At 49.6% G+C, this 16,889-nt stretch overlaps 4 protein-coding genes across 8 annotated transcripts in view; 3 read left to right on the forward strand and 1 right to left on the reverse strand.

Moving 5' to 3' along the window:
• Positions 1–1,335: 1,335 nt before the first annotated feature.
• Positions 1,336–6,791, forward strand: Nicn1 (nicolin 1, tubulin polyglutamylase complex subunit). Of its 2 annotated transcripts, none has more exons than XM_055629937.1 (6): positions 1,336–1,532; positions 3,611–3,787; positions 4,227–4,340; positions 4,763–4,831; positions 5,237–5,344; positions 5,418–6,791. In XM_055629937.1, the coding sequence occupies exons 1-6, from the start codon at positions 1,401–1,403 to the stop codon at positions 5,457–5,459; spliced, it is 642 nt and encodes a 213-aa protein (XP_055485912.1). In that variant the 5' UTR covers positions 1,336–1,400; the 3' UTR covers positions 5,460–6,791. The 2 variants fall into 2 exon arrangements, with proteins under 2 accessions (XP_055485912.1, XP_055485913.1); XM_055629938.1 differs by having other exon boundaries at positions 5,240–5,344.
• A 362-nt stretch (positions 6,792–7,153) lies between these two features.
• Amt (aminomethyltransferase) lies at positions 7,154–12,274 on the forward strand. The gene is made up of 9 exons (XM_055629795.1): positions 7,154–7,441; positions 7,523–7,690; positions 8,153–8,233; positions 9,175–9,306; positions 9,599–9,677; positions 9,978–10,123; positions 10,551–10,731; positions 11,216–11,371; positions 11,470–12,274. The coding sequence occupies exons 1-9, from the start codon at positions 7,352–7,354 to the stop codon at positions 11,646–11,648; spliced, it is 1,212 nt and encodes a 403-aa protein (XP_055485770.1). The 5' UTR covers positions 7,154–7,351; the 3' UTR covers positions 11,649–12,274.
• Positions 12,275–12,852: 578 nt separating this feature from the next.
• Tcta (T cell leukemia translocation altered) lies at positions 12,853–16,457 on the reverse strand. Of its 3 annotated transcripts, none has more exons than XM_055629802.1 (3): positions 15,926–16,457; positions 15,553–15,607; positions 12,853–14,616 (listed from the first exon to the last, which is right to left on the reverse strand). In XM_055629802.1, the coding sequence occupies exons 1-3, from the start codon at positions 16,146–16,148 to the stop codon at positions 14,574–14,576; spliced, it is 321 nt and encodes a 106-aa protein (XP_055485777.1). In that variant the 5' UTR covers positions 16,149–16,457; the 3' UTR covers positions 12,853–14,573. The 3 variants fall into 3 exon arrangements, with proteins under 3 accessions (XP_055485777.1, XP_055485776.1, XP_055485775.1); XM_055629801.1 differs by having other exon boundaries at positions 15,553–15,631; XM_055629800.1 differs by having other exon boundaries at positions 15,553–15,655.
• Positions 16,458–16,602: 145 nt separating this feature from the next.
• Positions 16,603–16,889, forward strand: part of Rhoa (ras homolog family member A) — a 33,161-nt gene continuing 32,874 nt past the window's right edge. Inside the window, exon 1 of one of the 2 annotated variants that reach the window (XM_055629797.1) lies at positions 16,603–16,756. The gene's annotated coding sequence lies outside the window, so the exon portion shown is untranslated. The remainder of the gene's footprint in view (positions 16,757–16,889) is intronic. The other variant, XM_055629799.1, reaches the window with a different exon arrangement.

Raw genomic sequence — 16,889 nt, forward strand, 5'->3', positions numbered from 1 at the left:
AGAACTTACAAAGATCTGCCTACCTTGGCCTCTGAGAGCTGGGACTAAAGGTGTGACCACTGCCTGGCTTATACTATTGATCAATCCTTACATTAATCAATTGCTTTATATACTTTAAATTTTTTTCTCTGCAACATTTTTTATAAAAAGATCCTTTTTTCATTTTTTTACTTGAGACAGGGCTACAGGGTTTCTCTGTGTAGTCCTGGCTGTCCCAGAACTCACTCTTAAACCAGGCCTGGCCTTGAACTCAGAGCGCTGCCTATCTTTGCCATCCTAGTGCTGGGATTAAAGGCATGCCCCACTATGCCTGGGTGTTTTTTGTTTTGTCTGTGTGTGTTTATTTATTTTTCTTTTTATTTAAGATTCATTTATTTTTATTCATTTTATTTATTTTTATCTTATTTATGTTTATTCATTCATTTATTTTTATTTTGCCTGCATGTTATGTCTGTATACCCATGTCTTCAGTGCCCTCAGAGGCCAGGAGAGGGCTTTGGATCCTCTGACACTGATGTTATAGGCTGTCAGCTGCCTTGTGGGTGCTGGGAACCGAACACAGGTCCTTTGAAAGAGGGGCCGGTGTTCTTAAACCCTGAGCCATTCTCTAGCCCCTGAAACGTTTTGTTTTGTTCCCCACCCCGGGGATGGGGGTGGGATAGGGTCTCTTTTATATTAGGGGTAGCCTTGAACAAACTCATAGTGCTGCTGAAGAGGATTTTAAATTTTGGCCTCCAACTCCAGAATAGCTGGCTATAGTTATAGGCCTGAGCCGCACCCCTAGTTTTGTGGGATAGTGAGGACCTATCTAGTGCGTTCTGAATGCTAGATAAACACTCCAGCAATTGAACTGTGAGCTCTTTTTAAGATGTAGTGCCTGTTTTTGCGATTATTGTCAGGGATGCTCATTCATGTTCAGGGCTTTAAACAGGGCTGCAGGTCGTCTCAGCGCCCCCCCCCCCCCCCCCCCCCCGCCCAGCACTCTCTCTGTAGACTAGACTGGCCTCGAACTCACAGAAATCCTCTTGCCTAAACCTCCTGAGTGCTGGAATTAAAGGCATGATCACCACCGTTAGGCACCTTAACACATTTTAACCTAACAAAACAACAGAACCTAAACGAAGTTTAAAGCAGGCTCCAAACATTCCGGATCCTTTGGATAAAGAAAGGCGGGACGGTTGCTCGGAGCTGCCCGAGAGGGGCTCACAGACGCGTGGTGATTGGCTGAAAAAAAAAACTTCCGCAGACGCTTCCGGCTCGCGACCCGCCCTGAGCGTCGCTGATTGGCTGGCTTGTGAGGCGTCCCGTCGCTTGGGAGTTGTAGTTCTTTGGTTCTCTAGGTTACGCCAATAAGGGATAGTGGTTGGAGACAGCGGAGATTTCGCTTGGTCGCCTGCATCATGTCCCGTTTGTTGGTGCCCTGTCATGTGAAAAGTACCGTAGCCCTGCAAGTGGGCGACATGAGGACCTCCCAAGGTCGGCCTGGCGTACTGGTTGTCGATGTCACCTTTCCCAACGTCGCGCCTTTCGAGGTGAGCGACCCCCCCAATAGGCGCGACCAAGGCTTCTGGGCGGGTTAGACCTAGTGACTTGGGCGTTTCCCAGGCATTTACTCTTTGAGAGCCTCTGCAGTGTCCCATGTTTTTGCGGACTGGCTTTATTCAATAGCATATACGCTTTTTTTTTTTTTTTTTTTAATCGCTATTAGAGTAGAGTTTCCTGTCCTGTTCTCTTCAGCATCTCTTCCCAGTGCCCGGGACATCACAGGAAATACAATTTTGAACCTCAGTACAAATGAGAGGGTATTTCGTTTTTGATCATAGCTGGAGTCCTTAAATAATGATATAAACTTCCCCATTCCAATGGTCCCTGCCACAGCTCAGGTGTAAACTCATCCTTCCTCTAGGTCCTCCTAATGAATTGTTTCCAATTGCACTTGCATCTCAGCTGACCAAGTGACATGGCATGACCTCCACACAGAACAAAGCCTACCTCTAATGGTATAGCATTCTGTGCCTCACCCACTCTCTTGACCCTGTATGCTTTGGGTTATGTTATTCTTTACCAAAATGTGCTTACCGTAGGGTGGGGAAACCGAATTAATTGATCTGACCCTGGAAAATCTGAGTCACTGTGTTTGAGCCGGATCTTTGACATACATACATATATATATATAACATATATATAATATATATATGTTATATATATACATAATATATATATTAATATTTTAAAAAAGTTAATATAAATGTAGTTTTATTGGAGCAGCGTGGGAGGGAGGAGGGAGAGAGAGAGGAAAAGCATGGGGAGAAGAGGAGAGACACAGAAAAAGTGAGAGAAAGAGCAGAGCAAGAGAGAAAGGCAGGGGAAGGGAGAAGAGGAAAGGGCAAAGGGCAAAAGGTCTAATATTTTTATTTTATCATTGTGAGCCTAGCCTTTAATGGCTGAGCCATCTCTCCAGCCCTAATATTTTTATTTAAAAAATGTTTATTTAAATTTATGAATGTCGTATCTGTATGCTTATATAATTTGTGTATGCCTGGTGTTAGTGGAGGCCAGAAGAGGGTTCTGAATCCCCAGGAACTGGAGTTATGAACAGCTGTAAGGTGCCATGTAGGTGCTGGGAACCAAACCTGACCCTCTGCAAGAGCATCAAGTGCTCTTAACTGCCGAGCCAACTCTCCAGTTCTGATATCTGTGTGTGTGTGTTTTTTTTAAGTGCCATAGGTGATTCTGGTGTGCATCCAGTGTTGAAGACTACTTCTGTGGCAGTTGGTACTGTAGGCCTAGCCAGCCCATGGCCATCCCATGTTCTTGCAGTGTACTCAACAAATTATACCACTATTCCTATTCTGGTCTAAGAGAGAGAGAGAGAGAGAGAGATTGAACCTCTGTTATTACATACTAGATTCTCAGGTTCTCTCACTGTGGTACTTTTTTCTTTTTTTTCTTAATTTATGCCATGCGGGTGCTGGGAATTGAACCCAGTTCTTCTGGAAGAGCAGTCAGTGCTCTTAACCACTGAGCCATGTCTTCAGGCCCTCTCATTGTGGTACTTTTTAGAACATGCTACTTTTTCTTTTTTTTTTTGAGTGGAGTGAGGGGGGAATCTCAGGAATCCCAGGGTGACCAAGAATAGGTGAAGCTTATCACGAACCTCTGATATCCTTCCTCTACCTCCCAAGCACTCGGGTTACAAGTCTGCGTGATCGTGATCATATGCCTGGTTTATGCAGTACTGAGCATCTAGCGTAGAGCTTCAGACATGTTGGATAAGGCAGGTACCGTACCTACAGAGCTGCCTCCTCAGCCCCGTGGATTACCTTCCCTGCTTGCGTTGGTTCGCTTAGCAAGTTCAGCCTCTTTCAGGTTTTACATGTCCGTTTTTTGCTTTCTTTGGGGCTTGGGGTCTGACCTCTGATACCATCTTAGATGTGTTAGCTCGGTTTGTTTACACGACTTACTGGATTGTGAGCCCTTTTAGGAAAGAAAAATCATGTTTGGGCCCCATATTTGTTGAATTGTTTAGCTAAAGTGTACATTCCAGAAGGAGGAGATGATGTCACTGGGCATGGGTCTCCATTCTCACGGTGGGTTGTGTGTGTTCTAGTTGCAGGAGATCACATTTAAGAATTACTACACAGCTTTTTTGAGCATCCGTGTTCGTCAGCTTACCCCAGGGGCCACACCAGGCAAGTGGGTAACTTGCCTGCGGAACCGCTGTTTGATGCCTGACCCGCACAGTGAGGAGGGAGCCCAGGAGTACGTATCACTGTTCAAGCACCAGGTGAGCTGGGCTTCAGCCTGGTCAGGGCATCCTAGATGAGGACTTCCTGCCTAGAAATGGGCAGAAGAGCAGAAGGGAAGAGTGTAGTAAAACCGGTCTGGACTGTGGCCTCCAGGCAGGTACTTTGGAGAGACTGCTGTTCTGTCCTTCCCAAAGACTTGGGGAAGCATTTGGTTTACTGTTGGTTGGTAGGTTCTTGGTAAATAAGCTTGGTCTTCAGTTGGGTCTTTTTTTGTTAGTTTGTTTGAAAACTATGTGCTTGTTTGTTTTTTGAGACAAGGTTTCTCTGTGTAGCCCTGGCTATACTGGAACTTACTTTGTAGACCAGGCTAGTCTTGAACTCAGAGAAAGGACTCGCCTGCCTCTGTCTCCTGAGTGCTGGGATTACAGTCATCTGCCACCACACCCAGCTCAGTGGGTCACTTTATGTGTGTGTCAGATGCTGTGTGACATGACTAGGGTGCTGGAGCTGCGTCTGATTCTACGGCAGCCATCACCACTGTGGCTGTCTTTCACAGTGGAGGAACTGCAAATCTACCAGCAGGGACCAAAGGTAAGTGACTCCCTGAAACCTGTCTATCAGCTAGCCCTTTACCTTAAAGGCTTCTAGCTTTGGCTAGGGGCCCTGGGGTGGGTCATTGGCAAGGGTGCTGAGACTCAGAAGGAAGTCTTCACTGGAAGTTGGAGGAGTGTGATTGCAGCAGTTCATAATCAAAGCTGACCTTCTGTCTCTGGCTCCCCTGACCTTTGAGACCACTCACTGCTTCTGGTGCTGGGATATACTTTTGTTGCCTATGTTCCTGGATTCTCCTGCATAACAGAAGAGCTTAGCAATCTGAGGGTCTGTCCCTTTGATTTTACTTGGCCCTGACCAGGGATTTCCCGGTGTCTCAGACTCAAGGGCCCTTTACTTTGCACTCAGGTGCCAGAGCTCCAATTCTGCCTCACTCATGATATTATGCCTTTGCTTTGCAGAGCCCCTCCTTGTTCCCCAAGTGGCTTTCTCACCCAGTGTGCAATGAGCAGCCTGCTCCCTGTGCTGAGGTAAACTCTCTAACATTGGGCATTAGCCACGTATACATGGTTCTGATGGCCAGAGCATGAAGAAGTGGGCCTCTGGCTATCCTGGGGCTGCCTGGGGATGTAGCTCAGTGGTAGAATACTTAACTAGCATCACAAGGTCTTGGGTTTGATCCCAACACTATACAAAAAATTGAGAGTGGACCCAGGGCTCATTGTTCAGTGTCTTCCTTGGTGCTCTGTGGAATTTGAATCATACCTGGGGTAGGCATGGATTGCTTGCTGAGTGAACATCAGGCCACAATCACATGTTCTGCAAGTTATCCAGGAATGTTACTAGTTTCAGCTGGGGTGCCCATACATAGCTTACATCTCTACGGGCAGGCAGTCTGGGGAGAGACTCGTGACAGCTCTTCCTTCCTTCTGGAGCAGGGGCTCCCAGACCCCAGCAGAGTGTCCTCTGAGGTGCAGCAGATGTGGGCGCTGACAGAGATGATTCGGGCTAGTCACACCTCCACGAGGATTGGCCGCTTTGACGTGAGTGATGCTTCCCTTTGCTTGGCGAGAGTCGCTTTGAGCAGCTCAGGACTGACAGTCTCTTATGTTGCAGGTGGATGGCTGTTATGATCTGAACTTGCTTTCCTACACGTGAGCAGCAGAATCTACTTGAGACATTGGCCTTCTGTGCCCGTCCAGGCGTGGTTTGGCCAACAGAGGCTGAAGCGTGTTCCCTGTGCATCCAAATTTTATCTGGACAAAATTTACAGCTTGGGAATTCTTGACACTCACTAGTTGTTGGAGCATGAATTTCTAATGGGGCCACTTTCTGTCCTTTCCTGTCTGACATGCAAATTCAGTCTCTTTCTCTCAAAATTCACCAGTTCTACTTAGAAGCCTTGAACTTCTCCTGTCTGTTCTGCCAATATGCTACCATTTTCCTCATTGCTGAGATAAACCTGTTCCATGTAGCCTGGGAACACAGTGCTGTTTTGATACTCATGACCTGTGAAGCTTGAGGAAGAGACGCCCCCTATTCGTTCTTTTGCTCCTGCTCATGGCCTTTTTTCTTTTGTATTATATCTGTAAGAAGAAAATGTTCCAGGGTCAGGCATGGTGGCACATACCTTTAATTTCAGCATTCTGTGAATTCAAGGCCAGCCCGGTCTACACAGTGAAGCCCAGGCCAATCAGGGCTACATAGTGAGACTCCGTCTTTAAGAAAGAGAGAAAGAAAGAAAGATACAAAGAAAGAAAGAGAAAATGCCTCCCCCACCTCCTTTAAGTTTGTCTGCTACCAGCCTAGGAGGTGAAGCTGGGGTTTTTGGGAGCTTGAGTGCTTGGGTCCCTGAACTGGCTCCTGAAAAGTGTTTTCTGTCAGTTCTGGGCCAGTGCTTTTAGTGCAGCTGGGGCCTGAGAATGAGACGGCCAACCTATTTGTGATCAGACTCAGCGAAAAGCACACCCAAGATCCTTTCCCCAGTTGCTTCTGCCAGTCATGCTCAGGATGATAAGAGATGGACCCTGGGGCGAATGTGTCCAAGTGAGCATCTCACTGATGCTTTTGGAGGGGCTGAGGCCCTCTCCTACCCCAGCGCAACCACTAAACAAAGACAGCTGCTGCCCTTTCCTGTGATCAAATTTTGATTCCCTCTAGTTCTTCCTGGCTTTGCCCCTGGGAAGGATTGTTAAGCAGTCCTGGAAGGTGTCTCAGACCTGGAAAATTGGACATGTGTATGTGCCACCATTTTCTGGGACAGTCTAGCCACTTTTTGGTGGCTACCCTGCATTTTGAAGGTGGTGTCTTTCCGTTTTTGCTGAAAGGGTGATCACCATAGTCCTATGTTCAGGGAACAATGGTCTTCAGTGTGCATGAGTGAAGAGGATCCTGGGGTGGCAGGGACCACCCGTAATTCACAGCTGTGTTTCTAAGTTCCCAGCACTGGAGCCAGGGTACAGTAAGATCAATAAATATATGTGGAATACACGAGTGTGTTGGCTTCTTGTGTGTACCGAGAGGGAGAGGTAGAGGCCAGGCTGCAACAGAACTGTGCCTGCCCAAGGGCTTCGGCCTCTCTAGTGATTGCTCTGCCTCCCACTGCTATTTGACCTGCATGTGTTAATTCAGGCTTCTCAGGCATTCACAGAACTTTGACCTGGAGGCAGGGAGTTCTAACCCCCCCCCCCCCCCCCCCCCCCCCCCTCCCCCCCCCCCCTCCCCGGCCCTCCAAACACTTTTGCCCGGGGGGCGGGGGTTCCCCCCCCCCCCCCCCCCCCAACAGAGTTCTAACCCCCAATTCTGGTTCTAGGCAGCTTATTCCGCTCTGAAATGCCTGACTTGATTTGATTAGCTAGAGGAAAAGCCTGAGGCCATCGGGAGTCAGCTCTCAGTTTGAAATCCCAGCCTGCCCTGTGGGCTTCCCGCCCTTCTTCCCATCCCCTACGGACCAGAAAGACCTGTCCCAGCAAGGGGTTCGGACTACATCTCCCAGAGTGCCTGGCAGAGTAGTGGCCTCAGTGTGCCGGCTGCACCAGTTGCGGGTGACAATGCAGCGGTCAGTGAGTGTGGTGGCCCCCCTGGGTTTTCGTCTGCAGGCGCAACTCTTGGTCCAGAGTCGCCCACTCAGTTCTGTACAGGTGGGCTAAGGGTCTCGGAGGGTGGGGGAAGGGAGCTGATGGCACTGGGGCCCCGGTGTCATTAAGCCTGCCCACGTACAGGATGTGCTCCGCAGGACTCCACTCTATGACTTCCACCTGGCCCACGGAGGGAAAATGGTGGCGTTTGCAGGGTGGAGTCTGCCGGTGCAATACCGCGACAGTCACGTTGACTCGCACCTGCATACGCGCCGGCACTGTTCTCTCTTTGATGTGTCCCACATGCTGCAGGTGAGTCAGGATGGATCAGGCCTTCCGCCCTGTCTACAGTAGCGTACTCGGCAGCTTCGTTTGAGGATGTCTTGGACTCCAGGGTTAGGGACACCAGAGGACTAAACAGGAGGTCTCACAATTTACCTCCTACCTCTCCTGCTCCCGTGGTGTGTTTTAATGCCCGTGGGTTTGCTAGAGCTGATACCTACCTACTCTCATCTGCTGTGCTAGGTATTGGTTTGGAAATTGGTTGGGTGCTAGGTCCCCTTGAATTCTTAGACCTTGCTCAGTCACCCCGAGGCCGGGAGGGTTAGGGGAAATGAGAAGATAGGACCTCTACCACCTCTTGAACCAATAGACTGTAGTCAGTCACTTCTTGGCTGGGCTGTGCTGTGAGCAACTTGGAGGACGCTTCACTGCCTTGTAGCCTTTTAGGCTGCAGATATTTCAGTGGCCTGGGACTTTCCATATTTTCCCTAGACCAAGATATTTGGCTGTGATCGAGTGAAGCTGATGGAGAGCATAGTGGTTGGAGACATTGCGGAACTAAGGCCTAACCAGGTGGGCCCATTTTATCTTTTTTTTTTTTTTTTTTTTTTTGAGACTGTTTTTCTGTGTAACCTTGGCTGTCCTGGACTCCTTGACCAGACTGGCCTCGAACTCACAGGGATCCGCCTGCCTCTGCCTTCGTGGTGGGATTAAAGGTGTGCACCACCACCACACCTGGCTATTTTATCTCTTCTCAATGGGTATTTTTAGCCTTGAGCCAGTAGACAGCTTAAGTCCCTGACTCGAGCATAAGAGGTACAGATAGGTCAGTATAGCTTTTTGGGCCTTGCTAACTTTGGGTTGTTTCTAGATCCCCATCCAGCTTCAAAGAAGCACTATCCCAGCCTTACTCCTTTGGGTTGGGAGGCCAGAGCGTAATGTTTATGTGCCCTGAGCTCTCACGCTGCCCATACCTTTGCTATTCAGAGCGTGGTCTCTAAACCAGCAGCCCCTCCATCTTCTAGGAACATGCTGAGGCACTGCTCTGGACAGAACCTTAGTTTTACCAAGATCCCGATGTAGTTTGTGCGAGCTATCTCCCTCAGGCTTTGTCAGTGGCAGGGCTAGGGCCAGCTTAGCGTTTTAAATGCATTGCTGAAAAACATGCTGGGAGCCTGTGGGATCATGAAAATGGTCTTTGACACTTTTATCCTGGAGGGTGGCACATAGGAGGAGTTCCTTGGTGTCATAGGGTGAGTGTGAAATGGGTTTCTAAGAACTGAGTAGTGAGGGAGATGGTTCCACTAGTTTGGGGAGACCCCCTAAAATGGGAGGGGTGAGAATTTATGATTTGCTTGACAAATGAAGACCAGAGGCCCTAGATTTGAGTCTTACTTTGCACCCTTTACCTAGAACTGTGTTCCTGAGTTTGTGGTAGCTGATTTTGGGATCTAAGAGTGTTTCACTTTGCTTAGCTTCCTGCACCTGGAGATAATGTTCTTCTTTACTGCTAGGGAACACTGTCACTGTTTACCAATGAAGCTGGAGGTATCTTAGATGACTTGATTGTGACCAATACTTCTGAGGGGCACCTGTATGTAGTGTCCAACGCTGGCTGCCGGGACAAGGACTTGGCTCTCATGAAGGTACAGCCGTGCTTTATTCTAGGCACTCTTTGTTCATAAAGCAGTGCCCAGTGCGAATAGGGGCTCAGAAAATGACTCTGAATAAAGGAACAGCCAATAAACTGAAAAGTAGGCTCTCCCTGGTACACACCAGGGTTTGGGGATGGGGACTAGAGGAGGTGGGGAGCTAGCTAGAGCTGATCCTGAAATGAGCATCCTCTGCTGGGGGTTAAGGTGTGGGTTAAGGTTAAGGTGTGGGTTAAGTGCGCAGAAATGGTCTCAGACACTGATGTGTTTCTGTTTTTCATTTCAGGATAAAGTCAAGGAGTTCCAGAACAGGGGCAGTGATGTAGGCCTGGAGGTGGTAGATAATGCCCTGTTAGCTTTGCAAGGTGAGGGTGCCAGGTTGGGGCTAGAGCCAGCCCTTGCCTTCCTGGCTGCACGTGCTGCTTAGCATGGAGGCTATCCCGGGAGGAAGGTGTGGATGCTGTGGCATATATGCCATAATTCCAGAGTTAAGTATCTTTCCTCTCCTCTCACCTGCTGCAAGACTGTTCATGGGCAAGGGACAAGGGCATCCCCTCCCTACTTGCAGAGTTGGGCTTGCTGGTGCTCTCTTCTGCTTCCTAAATAAGGGCTGTAGTCCAGGGAGTGTCGGGCCCAACACCCTTGGCTTTTCTCTTTGGGCTCAGGACCCACTACAGTACAGGTGCTGCAGGCTGGTGTGACAGATGATTTGAGGAAACTGCCCTTCATGACCAGTGTTGTGATGGAGGTGTTTGGTGTGCCTGGGTGTCGTGTGACCCGCTGTGGCTACACAGGAGAGGATGGTGTGGAGGTATGCCAAGAAGAAGTTATTCCATATGGTACCACATGCCTATGATCCCATACTTTGAAGGTAGAAGCAGGAAGATCTTAATTCAGGTGGGCTAGGTTTCCATAGTGAGTTCCAGGCTGACCAAGATCACATAGTGAGAGCCTCGCTCAAAGAAAACAAAGCCAAAAAAGAGATGGTTGTGAAGCTTGGCAGGAGGTGACACATGCCTATAATCCCAGCACCTGGTAAGTACAGACAAGGAGGATCATAAATTACAAACCAACCTAGGATACCTGACTCAGAAAGAGGGATGGCAGTAGGGGAAATGGGCATATAATGTAGTGCTAAGGTATTTTTACCTTACCTTCACAACCAAAAGCAGTAAAAGCAATTCCTGGATTCAAGACCTAGGGGTAACTGTCCATCTGCTTCCTGGTCCTTTGTGCAGATATCAGTGCCAGCAGGAAGGGCAGCCCACATGGCAACTGCTCTACTGAAGAACTCAGAGGTGAAGCTCGCAGGACTAGCAGCCCGAGATAGTTTGCGCCTGGAGGCGGGCCTCTGTCTGTACGGGAATGACATTGATGAACACACCACGCCCGTGGAGGGCAGCCTCAGCTGGACGCTGGGTGAGCCGGGCTAGCATCCAAGGGTTCCTGAGAGTCAGAATTCCCGTTAATGAAACCAGTTAGCCCCTGACTAGTCTTAAGGTTGTATAGGCTGGAACAGCTCAGCCTGGCTGAGCCTTCATTCCCTGACGGTGCTACTGTGGCTTTGCCTGTTATAAACTGAGGACTGAGGGGCTGCAAAGATGGCTCAGTGGTTAAGAACATTGGCTGCTCTCCCAGGGTCCCAGGTTCAATCCCCAGCACCCATATGGCTGCTCACAACCGTTTAAATTCCTGTTCCAGGGGATCCGACTCCCTCACACATGAAGGCAAAATACCAATGTACCTAAAACAAAAATAAATAAACAGGACTGTAAGTATGGCTTCCAGGGGATAGTTGATGACTGTAGTTCAGGGGAAAAACAGCCCAAGAGCCCAAGTGACGCTTGATGGATGTCACTTGGCGTCTTGGACTGCGGCTTACTTGTAGTGTGTCATGTTGCAGGGAAGCGTCGCCGAATTGCTATGGACTTCCCAGGAGCCGATGTCATTGTTCCTCAGCTGAAGGGGGAGGTGCAGCGGAGACGCGTCGGGTTGATATGTGAAGGGGCTCCAATGAGAGCACACAGTCCTATCCTGAACACAGAAGGCACCGTGATTGGTAAGTGGTCCACCATGGGGACACTGGCTGGCGGGAGGTCCAGGGTAGGGATACTGAGCTGGCAGAGTGGTGCTAACCTACGGCCTATGCCTGCACAGGTACAGTGACCAGTGGCTGCCCTTCACCCAGCCTGAAGAAGAATGTAGCAATGGGGTATGTGCCGTTCAAGTACAGTCGAACAGGAACACAGCTGCTGGTGGAGGTTCGACGGAAGCAGCAGATGGCGGTGGTCAGCAAAATGCCCTTTGTGCCCACGAACTATTATACTCTCAAATGAAGTCGGTCCATGGAAAAGCCCTTCCCTCCAGGAGCCTTTCCCTAGAGGGCATTCAGAGAGCTCAGTAAGAACAGTGAAGCAGAACTCACAGGGGTGGAAGCTGAGTGAGGTTTGCTGTGGTCTGGTTAGGGTGGGGAGAGCATTCCATCCAGACTCCTTCCATGACAAGCCATTCTAACTTTAGGGCCCAATTTTTAAATGACAAATAACCTTACTTAATGTCCCATTTTAGTCCATAAGCCCATTGCCTTTGTGTGAAGAATAACACCTGCCCAACCTACCTCTCACCATGGTTTCTCTAGTTTCAAAGGGCTATTATTGTGGGCAGTGTGGGCCTAGGGACCTTCTCCACTTTGCTTTCCATGAATGCACTGCTGCCTTTCCTTGGGCAGAAATGAGTCCTGCCTGACTCAGTGTTGGCTGAGTTGTTCCTGTGTGTGTAGACTTAGGGATGGCTGAGCAAACATGGACTCACCCTTCCACATTCCCTAGTCAACTCAGCCTGTTGCACAGTAGGTAAGACATGGCATGGCAGGCTTAGTACCTGGGCTGCCCTCCGCTGTGGTGAGTAATTATACTTTTCTAACTCTTGAAAAAAAATTAAAGTGTCTTTCCTTATTACTTGCCATGGTCTCAAGCTTTATTTATTTATTTATTTATTTATTTATTGTTCACTGGGTTTCTGGGGTGTCAACCTAAGGCCCATCTTCTTGGCCTCCAAGATAGGCTCTGGGTAGGATATCCTTGAAAGGGGCCGGTTATGAGAATTAACAGGGATACAGAAATGTGCTGGCTAATCCCAGTACGTGCAAGTTGGAGTCAAAAGTATTGAGAGGGCCATCCTCCTCAGCTATATATTGTATATTGTAACAGCACGGTCTGGTGCTTTGTATTTGATTGTTAATTGCTAATTATTTTGTTAATAATTATTAATTATTTAATTAATTATTGTTAATTATTTTGCTCCCTGAGGTCTGCTTGCTGTCTCTTAAGAGTAGACTATCACTTAACCCAAATATTGCTGTGTAACTTTGCCTCCAAAATTATCCCTCATCAGCTGAATAAATGCCTACACACCTGGGCAGGGCAGAGGCGAGGCAGATGTGGCCCAAGTTCGATTTGAGGACAGGAGGGAAGGAGACAGAAGAGGAAACAGTTGCCATGGGGATAGGTAAAGAACCACATGGGCCAGGAGAGAATCAGCTCAGCACATGTACGTATTTATGGAGATATTGGATGGGAAGTAGCCCAGACAGAAATGATCAAAGCAAACGGCGTGGGATGTGGGGCTGAGGGGTAACAACGGAGATTGGGGGGTGGTACCTGCCCAACCCCAGGTGAAACAAGGCTTATTTAAATACAACAGGTGCCTGTGTCTTTTATTGTTTGAAAAGGGGTTAAATAATATCCACCCCAATAATTATAGCATTTAATAATAAACATTATTCACACTTATATTTTCTACAATATATTGAATTAAAGGTCAGCTTGTACAACATGAGATACTAACTCAGCCCCCCCAATCCCTCCTACCCCCAATCCCTGCTGTGCAACCCACCACCACTCTAGGGAGAGGGCATCACTTTCTCCATGTTTGCAAATTGCTGTATTTTGGATCCTGAGGGCAATGTACCCATGATCTCTTACCAGTTGCCCATATGCACACACATTTGTCCTGTTGGAATAACTGCACAACTCATGCACTTCTGTGTTTAATATGCCACATCTCTTGGGGTAGAATGTGAGACCTTGACTCTTTATAGTGATGTCAGAGGGTGGGCATGAGGCTAGGAAGAACATCTTTCTGCCATACAGATGACATCTCTGGAGAAGGTTCATGTGCATGAGGGGCTCAGTACAGTTTCACTTAGAGTATACCCGCTACAAAATCTCTGTGGGCAAAGGCTGCTGGACGGCTGTGTGACATCTAACAGAGACAGTGGACACCTGAGGTAGCTGGTGGCCCAGCAGAGACAGGAGTACAACCATTAGAAGAGACAGATCCAGGGCCACAGTGCTTTTAGGAACCATAGTGTTCTCTGGAAGTGGTATTTTCGTGGGGACACTGGCCACCCACCCCTTTGGAATCTCTTTTGACCCACTGTGAAGGGCCCAGAACTGTCTGGCTTGTGGCTCATTCTTACTGAAATTCCTAGAGGCTGAAATGGTGTTAGTGGACTCTCAAGAGTTGGCCCTTATCCAGATGAGCATGATAAGGCTTCAGGGCACAATAACTGCTTAGTACCTCCCTAGGAGGGGACAAGGTACAGACCAAAAGATGCCTGTGGGTACTTAAGCAGTGGAGATCTCTTAGTGAGCTATCTCTCAGGAACTTAACTTACTCTCAAAGAGCAGAGAAATAAATCAGTTGGGAAATAACTTCCTCTGCCTGCCTCAGACCTGGAAGATTCTAGCTGGGCCAGGGAGGTACATGTTTGGTGTCTAAATCCAGACAGGATTAGCTGGCTTTTTGCCTACAAAGCAAAGCCAAGGCAATCAGGGCTTAGGGGAGAACAGATTTTCTTTAGAAATCTTGGAACTGGTCAACTTCAAGATTCCTCTTAGAAGGAGAAATTTCTGTAAGATCACATCCCAAGGGTATGAGGAAGTCAGGAAAAAGCCAAGGTGAGAAAACGGGCTACTGACTTTCTCAACCAAAATGCTTCTTAGCTCTGACCCTGGACAGAAGTCTTTCCTTAGGGTAACTACACAAAGATAGAGACCAACTTCACCTGCCTAGTACCTGGAGCTGCTGGAGGCAAGATTGAGGGCAACTTAAGCTCACCCTAGAAGCATTGTGGTACTTCAGTCCCTCAACCCCAAGCCCTCTACAGTTGTCCAAGTGGTCTGGGCAGCAACAAGATGCAGCATAGGAGCCAGCAGACCCAGTGACATCTCTGGAGACCCTTCTGCTGCTGCCTTCCCTTATTCTCTGTGGGTTTTGAGAAGTTCGTTTGCTGCCACTTCCCTGAAAGAAACGGAGAGAAGCAAAGTTATTTCATGGATAGCAGAATAGCTCCTTCTTGGCTAAGCTGGGATCAGTAAGGCTTGTGGTAAAAATCTAGACTTTACAGATCTCTCATAGTCCTTGCTGGGTCCACCATTTTTCTATGACAGTGCCCTACATTATGGTGATTGGCTAAGACAATGGTAGCCTTCCTAAATGATGTCTTGCTGAATTAGACCTTGCTCCAGAATTCACCATCACAGCCCGGTCTAGTCTTCTATTGCCACTCTTCTTGTCAGTGGGCTTTGTCTTATCCACATATATTTTTTCTTGTCCAGTATACAGTGCTACTCTCTCTCTTTGGTCTCAGTTTAGGTGTCACGGGAGGGCTTCCCCAAGCTCTTTGCATCTATACTTATTTCTGTTATAAATCTTTTGATTCCCCTGTGAGCAGAGTCTGGGTTGTCCTTGTTTTCGGGGCCTACTCTGACCTCTGCCATCTGGCAGGGGCTCAGAGATTAGCTGAATGAAATGTCCTGATAGGCAAGCTGTTGTTTTTAGAGATTAGGAGGCTGACTTGATGAGGTAGTATGCTAAGAATAGAGGCTGTGAGGCTGGGGTGGGGGTTACAGCGCCAATGCCTAAAATAGATGCTCTTGCTTTCCTAATGAAGGACTTCCCAACCAAGGGACTCATTTCCAGCAGATCTGCCACTTCATCTTTCTGAAGTTATGATAAAACCATCAGTCCCCACTGAATATGCTGAGGAGAAGCTCTAAAGGCATCGAGGACCCCCGTCTGGAATCCTGAACACTACCTGCAGGCTTGGAGGATTCTTTCTTGCAAAGGCCACTAAGCTGATGCACTCACATCCTGAGAATGCTCTTTCCTGTCACCATCACTTGAGTGTTCTTTGCCTGCCAAGTACGGGGTTGGGATAGACAGAGATTTACTCACCATGAAGGGAAATGTGTGGAGCCATCAGGTGTGGATCCATTCTGGCCACCCAGACCTGGAGGCAGGAACACACCCAGAGCTGCAGGAGGCTGAGGGTGGGGATCTGAGCAGGCATTAGCCCAGGTCAGGTCAGGGGCCCCTGGTATAGTTTAATAGAGATTGGGGCTGGGATAGGAGGGACTAGTAATATTGTCCGGTAAGGGTTTTGAGAAACAGTTCCAGTGTGATAATGGACAGGTGGGGATTCTGGTCTAAAATGGTAAGGGGGTCGCGGTGTAAGTTTGGGTAGTCTATGGGGACACAGGAGAACCCAGTGGTACAGCGTGGTGGTGGTAGGGGCAGCCAGGCGAAGGAGGTTCGTAGGGAGCCTCACCTGGACGGTGATACAACCCGGTCACTGTGTTCCCGTAGAACCCCCACGCCAGCTGGATGCCCAGGAGACTTAACACCAACCACAGCAAGAGCACTTTGAAGAGAGTCACTCGCATGTCCTGCGTCTCCCACTCCCGTAGGAACTCGCTGCCCAGGGTGCCCAGGGTTCCGAGCAACGTAGCGGGCAGGGCTTGCAGAAACTGCCCAGACCAAGGCTCCGCCATGACTGGGCAGCGCCCCACCGGGTGGACTGTCACCGTAGTCCTCACAGCGCAAGCGTATGGTCTTCCGGGGTTAGGCCCGTCAGCGCGCACGCGCAATAGCAAGCAAGGAAGATCTACTTTGCTTGCGCGAAGTGTTGGCAGTTTGGGGCGGGGTTTTAAAACCGCGCAGGCGCGCCCGGCCCCGCCCTGCTTACTTAAAGGATGAGTGATTCGGTGAGTATAAAATAGCAACTCGGTCTTTTATAGCCCCGGAGTTCCCGTGATGCTCCACGCGACCGCGCTGATTGGCTAAGCGTCTTGCTTTTAGGGCGTGGACGCGCTCTCGAGCAATCGTGGCTGAACTGCGAGCGTGCGCGCGTGCGCGGGGCCGCGGCCGGCGCCAGCTCGAGCCCGCAGGGCGCTCGGGGGCGCGCACGTCGCTCCCCGCCCTCCCGCCACCGCCCGCCCTCGTTCGCTCGCGCTCCCCGCCCGCCGCCCGCGGTCTCCCGTCGGTTCTCTCCTTAGTCCGCCGTCTTCCACGGAGCTGCCGGTCCTCGTCTTCGAGCTCGCGGACTCGCGGACGGGCGTCCCCAGCGCGAAGAGGCCGGACGCGGAGTCGTCGCCTTGAGGTGAGCGGGAGCAGCCCCTCCAGCCGCCGCGGCCCCGGGCCCGGCCGGTCAGCCGGCCGGCACCTTTCCGGTCACCCGCCCGGCGCCCGGCCGCGGCCGCGCCCCACCTGCTGCGCTCGGCCGCGGCCCCCGG

This window comes from Psammomys obesus, unplaced genomic scaffold, assembly GCF_907164565.1.
Source record: "Psammomys obesus unplaced genomic scaffold, mPsaObe1.curated_primary_1811, whole genome shotgun sequence".
Taxonomy (NCBI): domain Eukaryota; kingdom Metazoa; phylum Chordata; class Mammalia; order Rodentia; family Muridae; genus Psammomys; species Psammomys obesus.

What these genes read in the sequence shown, in the direction of transcription:
- Amt (XM_055629795.1), top strand. Translation starts at nt 7,352, where the DNA reads ATGCAGCGGTCAGTGAGTGTGGTGGCCCCCCTGGGTTTTCGTCTGCAG. An exon ending in CGGAACTAAGGCCTAACCAG is followed by an intron (nt 8,234 to 9,174) that starts GTGGGCCCATTT and finishes CTTTACTGCTAG; the next exon opens with GGAACACTGTCACTGTTTAC. An exon ending in TGCCCTGTTAGCTTTGCAAG is followed by an intron (nt 9,678 to 9,977) that starts GTGAGGGTGCCA and finishes CTTTGGGCTCAG; the next exon opens with GACCCACTACAGTACAGGTG.
- Nicn1 (XM_055629937.1), top strand. Translation starts at nt 1,401, where the DNA reads ATGTCCCGTTTGTTGGTGCCCTGTCATGTGAAAAGTACCGTAGCCCTG. An exon ending in TATCACTGTTCAAGCACCAG is followed by an intron (nt 3,788 to 4,226) that starts GTGAGCTGGGCT and finishes TGTGTGTGTCAG; the next exon opens with ATGCTGTGTGACATGACTAG. An exon ending in CGAGGATTGGCCGCTTTGAC is followed by an intron (nt 5,345 to 5,417) that starts GTGAGTGATGCT and finishes CTTATGTTGCAG; the next exon opens with GTGGATGGCTGTTATGATCT.
- Tcta (XM_055629800.1), bottom strand. Translation starts at nt 16,148, where the DNA reads ATGGCGGAGCCTTGGTCTGGGCAGTTTCTGCAAGCCCTGCCCGCTACG. An exon ending in CGGGTTGTATCACCGTCCAG is followed by an intron (nt 15,656 to 15,925) that starts GTGAGGCTCCCT and finishes ATGCCTGCTCAG; the next exon opens with ATCCCCACCCTCAGCCTCCT. An exon ending in TCCACACATTTCCCTTCATG is followed by an intron (nt 14,617 to 15,552) that starts GTGAGTAAATCT and finishes CGTTTCTTTCAG; the next exon opens with GGAAGTGGCAGCAAACGAAC.